Source organism: Pleurodeles waltl, chromosome 6 (assembly GCF_031143425.1).
Source record: "Pleurodeles waltl isolate 20211129_DDA chromosome 6, aPleWal1.hap1.20221129, whole genome shotgun sequence".
Classification (NCBI taxonomy): domain Eukaryota; kingdom Metazoa; phylum Chordata; class Amphibia; order Caudata; family Salamandridae; genus Pleurodeles; species Pleurodeles waltl.
Window position 1 is genome coordinate 1,647,417,945 of NC_090445.1, and position 13,323 is coordinate 1,647,431,267.

Below are 13,323 nucleotides of genomic sequence, written 5' to 3' on the forward strand. Positions count from 1 at the left end.
GAATTACTGAAATCACTCTACCATAATTGAAATTCTGCCCAGGTCTATACACAATTATGGGCAGTACTGACAATAAGTACAATTAATCCCTCCACAAACTTGTATTTCAAACAAAACATCTTGTAGTTTGTTCATGAAAAGGAGGCTTTACATTTTTTTAAACTACTTTCTTACAAACGGTTGGCGCTCAAAACTGAAAATATTAATAGGTCTTTTCCTGAGGGAGAGTGTAAAGAGTACCAACACCTTTAAGGCTCCTTTAGTGAAAAGTTTTCATTTTTCATAGTTTTGTGAACATTTAGTCATAGAACCTTTTTGGTTCTAGAAACCAAAACACCTTTTGATTGAATTTTTTTCAACAGGTATTTCAAATTGCTGAGGTGGCCTGCCTGGTACATTGCAGAGCAGCTTGCTGGAAGAGCCCTCTATCACAATTGTATGTATTTTACTGAATCTGGGACCTACCACTGAGGGTGCGTAGCTTCAAGAATGTGGATGCATAGAAAATATCTTAATTATCTATCAGACACCTTAAGCCAGTGGTTCCCAACCTGTGGTCCGGGGACCCATAGGGGCTTCGAAGCCTCCTCAGGTGGTCCGCAACTGCTTAGCAAATTAAATAAGATTAACAGATTAGGTCCCCAGCTTTCAGTACTGACTCAGTAGGGGGCCCCCAGATTCCAATTATGGTTCAGTGGGGGTCCCCAGGATCCAGTAATGATAACGTGGAGGTCCACAGACATCAAAAGGTTGGGAACCACTGCCTTAAGCTATATCACATGATAAAGAAAGCTTTAACTATAACAAACAACTTAATATCTTCACTTATAGTCGCCCGCAACTGTTAGAAACAGAAAGCATTTTCAGAAAGAAACAACGTTCAGAGATTCCCCCTGAAGGGACCAGATAGGGTTTCTCAGTCCTTCTCCATTCAGCTGTCTGTCAAGAATGGTTCTACCGGGCATGATGCACTTCAGCAGGACTTGGCCTCGTCCTGACCCCGACACGTCACAAAGTATAGCAAACCACCTCTGCTGGAGGAATCTCGCCACGCCGACCCTTAGGCCATCGCAGCTTTGAAACTGACAGGTCCCCACAAGTCCCAAACCTGCAATGAAGATATCCTCTGACATCTCCACACATAGCTCAGATTCACAGAACTGAAAGGCGGTAATGTCGTGCAAGGAATGGCATTTCATAGAAGATCCTAGCTGTCTTTTACACAGATGTGTAAGTGGCTAGGGCTCGACTAACACCCGTCTGTGTGTGCAGTAGAGGCTCAGCATTAATTCATGCAACTTGCTGCCCAACCCCCGATACACTCAGGTTATTGTACTGGAGACATCGATGCAACCTCCACCCAAAGCCCAATATACTCAGATTACATTGTACACAAAGGGTTAAATCCAAAACACATAAAATCATTAAAGTGTTTTTTTTTTTTTTTTTTTAACAATTTGTTTGCTAAGCCAACGGTTAGTCAGGTCCTGAGGCTAAGGGGTTATGGGATGGAATTTGTTTTGGGACAAAAGGTCGTTATTGACATCGTCAAGCAATTTGAAACAGATAACCCTTCATTAGTTTTAGGATTATATATATATATATATATATATATATATATATATATATATATATATATATTTATATATATATATATCTCCAATGTTAACATTGGCCAAGTTTGTTGAAGATACAAATGTTACGTACACAACCTATTGCGATTTGTTTAACTGATGGGCCAAATCATTACACAAGAAAATTCTCTTGTTTGGAGCCTTGGAGAACTTTTATGTACCACATAAAGTTTACTGTTCACATTGCAGATGGCACAGACCTGTATCCTCCCACAAGCTGGCTAAACACCACACCCCTCACAAATTCAGCGAGAGAGACACCGCCTCAGAACTTACAGTCAGAATTATTCAATAATTAATGAAAATTAAACGTTTTCCACTCTTGGTGGCTATTCTAAAAATTGGGACAGGCCCCAGTCTTCAAACAACCTTGACACCAATGCATGAAGTACAAGAAAACTAGGCGAACGGATACGCTTGGATGGTAGAGGGAATTTAGTGACGGGGCAGTGTGTATCCTCTTTAGTTTAGAGGTACTTTGACAAAATATGAAGGTGGCCACCACTTTTTCCTTCAGGCACACTTGGCATGGTGCCATCCAGTATGCATTGATTTCCTTTCCTGCTCCTCTTTGCTATCTAGATGAGGCGTTGTTTGTGTGATAAGGCAAACAATAAATGTCACCGTTTTGATATTGAACCAAGAAAAAGTAATTTATCATACAAATGATTTCTATTTATTTGACACGACCCTGAGGGCAGAAAGCGGAAGAGATATAGACATACTTGGCCTACTGCATCCGCCTCACTCTAGAATTGTATTAAAACCATGTACCAAGCCAGCCCATTCTTGCATGTAGTACTTTTATTTCTGGGTATGGCTAGAAGGCATCGTTTTCTATTCTGTTTCTACAGAAAGTTTTTTATGTACTTGGGAAGATGATGTATTTAAGACAGCAACCGGATAACAACTCATGTAAATTGTTCCAGCGGTCCTTCCCGAACAGACTGTTGACCAGCCACTGACAGATTAAGCAAGCAAGACAACACCAGCTCTGGGTGATCTACTCTCATATGGAACTAGGGCACTTCAGAGGTCTGCCTTCAGTATCTGTGGCCCCAGCACCCCCACCATATCCCATCTCCATCACAGTTGCTTTTATTTCACAAATGTAAAGCAAGGTTAAATGTTCTGGTCATTATGAGATGTTGTAGAGAAGGTTGATGCAAATCTTGCCATCCAGGTGTCCTTGCTGGACGGCAATATCCAGGTATCCTTGCTGGTGTTGGAGGACACTAGTAAACCAGATGTCAAAATGCACACAGACCTCACTGGAGTTGTCCTTCACATCACATGATATCCCTTCAACTCCCACAGTTACTCACTGAATGGACTTTTGGAAAGTATGAGCACAGTTTGATTGCTGATGCTAATAAAAGCTAGTCTTGATGCCAAAGAGATGATAATACGCTGAGGTAATGAAAGGCAAGAACCAGAGGCACTTGTCGGATTTCCAGCACTAGCTGACCAAGTACTTCTCTGGCAAAACTATGGTAGTCTAAGTGAAGTAGGCTGTTTGAACTACATTTATAATAATGCTTGGTAGGAGGACTATTGCAATAGCTTGCAAGTGTGTTCCACAAACCCAGAAAGGTCTGAGGTGCCTGGGGGCAGCATTTACATCAAATACTATCTAGCTTCAATTTGTCTTTATGTATGAAAACCTAATTATAATCAAATAATGAGACAAGCTCTTAAGGACTTTAATGTTGATAAATGCTGCATCACTGATTATCTGTTGTATTTTTGTAATTGTAATAAAACAATAAAAAGAGACGTATAAAGGAGTTTTCCACTCTATGAAAGTATGGCTCAGTGAGCTCATAAGCTCAAACCCGCAACATAGACTGAAGTTTGTAAACTGAGCAATTGGCTAATATTAACTACTGCTCTTTACAACACGTAGATACCACAGCAGTGCAGTACAAAAAGCTATATAAAACAAGTTATTATATGCACAGTTCATCCGCAGAGTATACACTGCTGTGTACTAGGAATTGTGTAGTAGGCATCACCTGTAAGCTGACCAAAAGTGAGCCAATGACACCTGCAGCCATCAGAAACTACCGAGTTATTAATGTGAATGTTTAACTGAAGCAATATGTTCATTGTTTGGTGTTTATCGTTTGGTACAACTATGTAGATCTAAGGGTGGGGAAGCATTAATAGGGGCATTTTCAAATCAAATTGTTGGGCAAAATCAGGACACCGCTCCACACCGCTGTTCTCTTAAACAGTTTGCCATCTGCCTGGTTGGTTCTAACAGGGGATATTCACAAAAATATTGCACACACACTATTGCACAAATTCAAAACATGGGCATCCACAATTTGCCGTGAATTCTCAAAGAGAGATTGTTTTCTGTGCATATCAGTCTATAGCATGAAATGTGTATGTTCAGGACCATTGTTCACTTAAGTATTTTTGTGATACAAAGTGCAGGGTAGTTTAGGATAAAGTAGGATAAGTGCTAAAAACTGGACAGGTATGCGGTTACTGATGCAGCCACAAAGCGTAGCCAGTGGCTGTTGTAGCCAGAAAGCGATGACACGCTGAGATGCCACGGCTGTCCAGAGGTGGTTTATGGGGGCTGGATCCATGTCACATTTTGCAGATCATCATTGGCTCTGTAAATGGTTGTTGTGCACTTATATCATGTGAAAATCCCAAAACCGAGCATCTGTCTGATCCTTGTAGACCTCCACTGACACCCATGGTTTATGCAGTGCTTAATTTGTGCTTGTTGTTTCCGGTGCTGAGCACCGGCACTTATTTTTGAGGGCCGGGACTTATTCTTCTGCCTCAAGCATTTGCTGCGAGCAAAAGATGCATATGGGAAAGACGGAGGAAGAGAGAAACGAAAAAACTTCACAATGGGCGAAAGCTGCAAAAGTGAGCTGAAGGGGCACGGAGTGGGTTTAAGTGGTTGAAGAAGCCCGAGATGGCTTTAGTATTACGCTGTCTCAGTATTCCATGTTCCCACATTTAATTGCAGCAGCCGAGTATTTAAGAGGCGGGCTTTGAGCACCAGTACATTTTTATTTACAAATTAAGCACTGGGTTTATGCCAAAATTATCCATTGTTATTTCAGGCCATTCTGTGTTAAACACACCATTTGGACGATAAGTAACCATGCTGGAAAGTAACCTGCTGAATACAGCTGTTCTTTGCAAGTATTTTGATTGCTTTGTTATGTGTTGAGTGGGCACGTGCCCACAAATGTCTCAGGGACGGGTACTTTATATAGTGTATAGACATATGCAAGTGTGATGTACAAGACTCTCAGGCCTGTGTCACGCCACACAGGGGGCAAGATGATCCTGTAATAAAAAGTGTACAGATGTGTAGTGCAAACAATCTGTCATTAACTCCTGTGGAGTAAGAGTTAGTCCACTGTGGACAGGGAGAATTACATTGTGCGCTCCAAGAACAGTAATGGTATTTATGAGCACCATATCTTAGAAGTTTCCATTGTTTCCCATAACTTCAAAGTGCAGAACATGGTAAAGAATAGAACAGAAGAAAACAGAATAGAATAGAATAGAAAAGAAGGTGTTCTTTCCTTCATGGTACAATACGACAATCCTCACCACAAGCCTACAAAATATCCATTAATTGCATGTTTTCTATACAAAGATAAGAATATTTTGTATTCAGATATGTTGCACAAAAATGGCATCTGCATTGCCAGACTAAAGGAAGATACTAGAAATCTTGATATACTGAGTGTTGAATGGGTGGTATATTTGATATTTCCAATGAAAGGGGTTACTAGTACTAGGGGGGGGTATATTTTGTATGCAGTACTGGTCATATATGTAACATTAAAGTTGCAGTACTTTGGTGATCCAAAAACTTGTATCCTCATTCACAAAGAAAGTCAGAAAACTATAAGTGGAGCTGTCCTCTTCCGCCCTGATGTAATTTTCTATTTTCTGTATTTACAAGTACGCATGGAAAGGTGCTGCAGACAAAGATTTCCACGCGCATTCCTTGGAAGATCTTGTGACATCCCCATCACTAGCCTAGTCCTGCTCGACAGAGTTGTCGATGGTGGAGAACCTCAGATGGGGGGAAAGTATCCCCTGTGAAAACTCGTCCTTTCACAGGGAAATATTTCTCCCCCGTGGAGCAAGCCTTTTCCTACTCCACTGCCAAATGCGGGGGTCGTTCATTCTCCTTCCCACCATAGGAATGACTTCATGCCAGCCTGTGGTTGCGGTGAAGATGTCACTGTTTCAAGGATGGCGAGGTGAATGAAAGGAGTTTGTGAATTGGTACAAACATGACGCATCCGTGGGCGTTTACAACCTTCTACATTGGACTAACGGGGGCTGGGGAAACCTGTCCTGGGGTGGCCAGGTGTGCATGTAAATGGGTTTACAATGTGAGAAGGGAATCCTTGAGAGGCATAAATTGGGTACATTTGGCTGTAAAGTTGTGCTTGTGACTAGGACCCAGAAGAGTGAGAGAGAGGGGGGGGGAGAGAGAGGGGGAGAGAGAGAGAGAGAGAGAGAGGGAGAGAGAGGGGGGGAGAGAGAGAGAGAGAGAGAGAGAGAGGGGGAGAGAGAGAGAGAGAGACGGGGAGAGAGAGAGAGAGGGGGGGAGAGAGAGAGAGAGAGAGAGGGGGGGGAGAGAGAGAGAGAGAGAGGGAGAGAGAGAGAGAGTGGGGAGAGAGAGAGGGGGGGAGAGAGAGAGAGAGAGGGGGGGAGAGAGAGGGGGAGAGAGAGGGGGAGAGAGAGAGAGAGAGAGAGAGAGAGGGGGGGGAGAGAGAGAGAGAGAGAGGGGGGGAGAGAGAGAGAGCGCTGTAGTGTGTGTGTGTAAAACTGTATTATTTTGGGACTAATTTAATTGCATCAATGAACTGAGCAGCAGATCACACACCAGAACCTCCCAGGAATTTGCAGACTGTGACAGACAAATGGCATAATTCGGAACAGCTTTTGCTGGAAAGCTGCTCAGTGCAGCGTTGAGAGGATTCATTCACACCGAAGCGACGTGGATAATGAGATTAGCAACAGATTAATTTACAGACCACTGAGTGCGAGGCAGCCTGTTCCAGAGGCACCTTCCCCATAAACCTCTTACAGTAGTTCACTTTGCCCTAAATACTCCTAGCTTTCCTGACCTGACCACGTTTAATGTTGTATGTCACAGTGGGGGTCATTACGACCTCGGCGGTCGCGGGAGACAGAATACCGCCATTGCTGGCGGTATTCCTGTCTCCCTATTATGACATTTCCGCTGGGCCAGCGGACGGTAACAGTGTTACCGTCCACTGGCCCAGCGGAAATGTCACATCAACAAGCTGATGTGCAGCGGTGCAGTAGCACCCGTCGCGCATTTCACTGCCCGAAATTCGGGCAGTGAAATGCACGACGGGGCTATGCCTGGGGGCCCCTGCACTGCTCATGCCAAGTGCATGGGCAGTGCAGGGGCCCCCAGGGGCACCCCAAGTCCCCTTACCGCCAGCCTTTCAATGGCGGTGTTTACTGCCACGGACAGGCTGGCGGTATATTGGAGGGGCCGGCGGTATGGCAGTGGCAATTCCGCCACGGTCATAATTGCTGGAGGAACACCGCCAGCCTGTTGGCGGTGTTACCGCCACCTTACCGCCAGCCGCCAGGGTCGTAATGACCCCCAGTGTTTGGCGAACCTTGAGCCAATAAATACTACGGTCCACACAAGGAAAACATGAGATGAAAGATACTAATTACCGCTTTCAATTATCTATGTACAACCGCGCTATGACACACCTGACGTAGGTTACCGGTAATATACAGTGGTCACCTTTTTAAGAGAAAAACAACACCTTTTAACATATTTCATACTGTTGAAGTGCCAGGCTCTGAAGTTGCAAAAAGAACAGATGATGAATGGAATGCTGAACTAATCAAACATTCATCCCCACTCACAGAACTGGGGTTAATCTATCAGTTTTCTGCTCACAACATCACCTCAATTTGGACCCAACCATATGCAAAACAGTCTTGACCCTGCTTCCCGTAGTAACAGTCCAGCCCAAACTGCTGGGTCAGGTCCTCACCGGACAAAGCAGGCATCCTGTGACTGGTTTTGGGGTAGCAACCCTCAATAGCCAGGCTAACTTGAATCCAGTGGCACACTGATCATGGGACCCATGACCTGGCATACCCTTCCTACTTAGGGCGACAAATGCAAAAAGAACAGCTGATGGACGGAATGCTGAACAAACCAAGCATTCACCCCCAGTCACAGATCTGAGTTCAATCCATTGTTTTTTTGCTCACCACGCCACCCCAGTTTGGACCCAGCCATATGCAAATCAGTCTTGACCCTGCTCCCCAAGGAGACAGTCCTGGCTGAACTGCCAGGCTCTGACATTTGACAACGATAATTTTTAGCCTCAGCTTTTTGTCTCTTTGTTCACTCTAATGTCAGAAATAGTGAACTCTGGAGCATTTTCAGATTGCCTTTACTTGCATTTCTCTAAAAAACAGGTGGTTATATTGCATGTGCATACAACTGCTCAGCCCTGCACACACTAAGAGGAGTCTTCGGTGAGTATTTTCACACTCAATGTTCTGGTCTCTTCAATCCCCAGAGAGAGTCCATGGAAGAAATCAACTCTTCTGCTGTGGGAGTGTACATTACAAATGGAAACACCACGCTATCTTGTATGATATCATACATGGGCATCAGATGCTACCTTAAATTTGCATGCAACAAATGTGTAATAGTTACAAACGAATTCAGCTTTTAAAGGACAGCACAGAATCCGCAAGCTACACCAAAAGGAGATAAAAACCCCAGTGTAAAATCCTCCCATCTCATCTCTTTCATCTATACCACAAATCAAAGAAACCCCACATGTCCATGTGGTCCATGGCCTTTTCACACCAGTCCAGGCAACAAAGGAGTCAGACTTGCATTATACTTCCACCACGGTCATCCTTTTCTGTGAAGATCTTTGAGTGGCTGAAAAGCAGTATTAGCAATACACAAATCCTAATTAAATTAAATTAACAAACGCTATCCTTCTTTCTCAGGTACCTAATGATGATTTATGTCCATATTATTTGAATGTGCAATGCAGTACTTGGCCTTGGCTGAATCATGGGGTGACGGAGACAGTCAGAAATCCATCTACTCAGCTTTGCTCTATATGGGAATTTGTTAGGTCTGGCTACAGACAGGTTTTAGTCAAGCAATAACTCTTGTCTTTCAAAAAGTGCACTAGAAGTACAGAGAGTCTTTGGGTCAGCCCCTTGCCACCACTGACTTTCATGTGATACTCACGCTTTGTCATTGCTTGGATGGACTGTCCATCAATCTCAATGGATTTTGAAGATGGTTACATGTCCCATTTGTGTTCCCATTAGGTTTACTGATGGGACATCAAGTAGTCCTCTTGTTACGCTGCAGATGCAACATCACATGTAGCTTGGAACTGATGCTGGTGTGTATTTTCGATGTACTCACTTTGCAGAAATGATATCATTTTAATTGCTGATTTATGTAATTTTTTTTCAGGACCTGGGTGCTTTTTTAATGCCTTCCCTTGCTGTATAGGCACAGTGCTATTTACCAATCACAATTCTGCATTCATTTGTTTTACATTGGATTTTCTTTTTACTACTGACATACCGAAGAGGTGCGTGCACGTGGGCTTTCTCTTAAATTTACAGTAGAACCACTGGTCCCATGTCAAAAGTATCTGCTATGCAATATTTTGCTAAGAATGTCTTTCATTAACCACATAGAATGCAAGATTCATCTTCAAACAACTTTTCACAACTCTCGCTTGGTGTTACAGGTTAACCCTGCTCATGCAGTATGTTCACTAAAGGGGCCCTACTCCGACTACGAAATTGTTGTGGAGAAGATGTTGCTTCATTAGGGGACCTTCTTTCCAAGAGAGCTGGGGACAAAGCGCGCAGTCACCAAACATTTACTAAAAAGTACCCCTACCAAAAGCCAGTTCTATGTTGTGTTCCAGTTTATCTGTATCTATATTTTTACCCTGGCGTTGGCCTGGTTCTGATCTTGCTCAGTGCAGGAAAACTGAGTCTGCCAATGGTTTGGTGGTGATACCCTTTATTAAACAGGATAAAGTTTAGAAGAGGAGTCAAACAAATGTGTTGTTGAGACATTTCTTCAGCACAGCCAGGTCTACCCGCCCTTCCATGATTTCTGTCTGCTGATCCTGCGCTTGGCTGTATCGGCACATACGGGTGAATGAAAATATTTGTGAATCACGGTAAGTGACTGTAATCTCCTTCTGGACCCCCTTCTTCCTAGGTGATATAATTTCCTTTGTTCATTCCAATAGTACTGCAAAGACGGTGGCTAGCAAAGACATTTTCCTCTGTAGACTTGGTTTCCTGCTTTCGTGGAGGCAATGCTTTTAAGACTACACAGTGTCACTCCAGTGTCTTCTTAGGGGTCTCAACTCACTAACAGAAAAGCCTGTTGGATTAGAAGAAGATATCTTGAGTACTTGTCTTTGCAATATAGTAAGGGAGCTCTGACTGACTTTAGATGACAAATTACCCCAGGAAATGATTGCTGCTTCTCTGTATCAGCTCAAATGGAGAAGTTGGCACTGCAATCTCAGTGAAGCAGCAGAAGGCCCTCTCTTGTGCTAGGAATAGTAATATTAATATTCTAGGCCTGCTCGGGCCAGGTCAGGCAATTTTTCCATCCTAAACAAAGTGATAGTTTGCTCCCTGTCCTGTTCTGATCTCTTGGCAAGAGACACACATTGCACTAGTAGGACAATCTGGCACTTCATGATGGTCCACCGCACAGGACCTGGAGCGGACAGAGAACTGTAGTACAGGGTCTTTCAGGCAGGACTCTGGAACAGCTTTGGGGTGAGCCTGTTGGACTCTGAGACAGTGCTGAATGACCTAGTCTCACAAAACTGTATGCAGCACTTCTAAATCTTTGAGAACACTAATTTTTGCTGGATTCTTGTACACATTATATGCTTTAATCTGCAATTTCTGTAGCCAATTATCACTCCCCACGCAACCATGTCCATCAATAGACCCCCACTGAGTAAGGGACTGTGCTACTTTAACAAACAACTGCAGTTGTTTAAATGTTAGTCATCTAAATGATTCAATCTGGAAATCCCATCAAGTATTTTTCATTTTATATGAACCACACACTTCTTGTACTAATCCCTCACTCTTCATAACAGAAGTGTAGTAATCCGGCTCAAAGGCCCAAGAAAAGCAAGTAGCTCAATTTACTTGAATATAGGAGAAGCCAATATAAGCTGTGTGTGACCCAAAATAAGCAATCCGAAGAACCTCAAATAGGAAGCTATCACCAGTATCACAAAACTACCCCATATTTGACATGTGCTTGTAGCCGGATCTAAGACACTTCCCGAAAATAATGCTTCTTTCTGTCTAACTATTCTATACTTCCCCGGTGATCCTTCTGCCAGGTACGCTTATATAGCAGTTCTTAGTGCTTGAACATCTGTGGAAGATTACATACATTAATGACTAAAACATGTTTTTAACTTTTTTAATTATAATGTGTTATTATGCTTTTTTGCATCTTTTATGGTTTTATGAAGCCGAATAAACAATACATTTCACTGACTAAATAAGTCGAGGTTGAGACCCTGTTTGGAACCCCTCAATATTGTTGGAAGGAAAGTAATGTGCCCTGCACTATCTCGGGGGAATGTATTAAAACAGCTAAAAACTTTACTCATTTGTCTTACGGTTGATTCCTGATAAGGGTGCGGTGTAACACTCTCTTCACATAATCAATCAATCAATATCTCTACGGTCATCATTTATTTATTTATACTAATTAGGCTGAGGTGCTTAATACTAGTCCTCAATGGACTCTAGGACTTGGAGACTATAAAAATAATCACATAAGATTTAAATGATGCCTATTTAGAGCGGATAATACATTTATCTTATATGGATAGCTTCAGCATTTGTGGGCCAACTTAAGAAATCTCAGTTGTAAACTAAAGCAAGCAGTGGTGGAGTGACTGATAGTACAAAGAGATTCTGTAGCATCCTGTCAATCACATCCACTAGTAACCCCCGTAAGGTGAACAGTTGATTCTGAATGTGGAAATTCTAAATAACCTTGGACAATTCAAAAAATGGAGCATGCCGAATCTCTTCAACCCTTCTCATTCAGCAAATTTGGTTGGTTTATTGAATTCAGACTTTTCAACTGAAGTAAGCAATCATCGTTCAGAATGCTTACAGACTGACAGACTAATTTACATTACACTGAAAGGCAATTGAAAGGGTATAACCCATTGCTCACTTCGAATTCCCAGCTCTCTAGCATTGCATGTGAAATGGGTTAAAGTCTCAACAATTTTAATTGGTCAATTAGAATTCAGATTGGTCCTTCAAAAATTCATTGAAAAACATTATTCAAACTGCTCAAAACACATATTCATTTCGCTCAAGAACACTAATCATACTAATCATACAGACCACACGTTCTGCAAATAAAAATGTGAATGGTCCAAATTCTAAATAGTTTAAACTGCGAATAACGTTATAGTACATCTTGTTTGAATACCAAGACTGTATTAATTGTGATTCTTTAAATCAAGATAGTGGTGATACTGGCTAACGATTATCAGCGAGGATTCCTAGGAGAAGATACTATTTCGATTGTCAAATAGTTTTATGAAAATGTAATATAATTTTGTGACTTGTAGCACATATTTCACATTAGTGATATACATTTTGCTAGTCTAACTTTTCAAATGTAAAAAAGGTGTACTTTGTGTTTTAACATTAAACAAGTTGACCTAATCTGCAATCACACACTTTTTTGAGTCAGATTCTTGAGCAACTTAGAAGCAAACAGATTTTATAAAATGATTACAAGCAGGTCTTGTCAGCTGAAATAAAAAGGTAGACGCATGGTAAATCCGCAACCAATTATTGTTAAAATCAATAAATTTACATATTTAAAAATGCACTGTTATAGTAGCAAATAATGTTGACTTAAAATTTAATAAACCAGTGTGCTAAGCACAATAACTTGAATATTTAAGTCTTACCTGATTCCCTTGTTTAAAGCAATGCTGTGAAAGGAGAGACGGGATATGGCAGATATGACCTAGAAATATAAAGAACACCACATTTGTAATCCATGAACAAAATACAGTGCGTAACAAACTGCCATATTTTACAAGAGAAACATGCAGTATCCTGGTAAAATGTCAACTATACATGTCACTGCAAAGAACACAATTCTACACCCTATGATCTTGTTATATTGGAATTTGAAGTTAATTATTGCAGCTTTTGTCATGCTGAAGGTGAGCCAATCCTCAAACTAGCCATCGCTGCCAAGGGTTTGAAATGGCTGAATCAACATTAAGACTGTAATGGGCAACTCCTCATGAAAAAAATGACAGGTTTGAAATTTCATAAAGAATAGCAAATTTTTCTGAAAAGGTCAATAGCTTTACGCTATTTGCTGTAACATATTTTATCTGAGAACTATTAATTAGACCCATGGCATTCTTTGTTAAGCTGCCGTAATGCACGTAATTTCACATCACTCTTGTTATTTGAAATTCCCAAAAGTACATTATTACACATCATCATCTAGTGGGCCAATTCTGAAAAAAAATACCTTGACTGCACAGTAACAATGCAAATGATGGAACAAGAACGGCTGAAGTTCATTGTGTTT

General features: G+C 41.7%; 1 protein-coding gene across 2 annotated transcripts in view; it reads right to left on the minus strand.

Annotated features, from left to right (window-relative positions):
- The window catches only part of VAV2 (vav guanine nucleotide exchange factor 2), a 708,430-nt gene that overhangs the window by 281,462 nt on the left and 413,645 nt on the right, over positions 1-13,323 (minus strand). For both annotated transcript variants that reach the window (XM_069241562.1, XM_069241561.1), the window contains exon 3: positions 12,683-12,741. In XM_069241562.1, the coding sequence (XP_069097663.1) occupies positions 12,683-12,741 (59 nt within the window). The remainder of the gene's footprint in view (positions 1-12,682; positions 12,742-13,323) is intronic.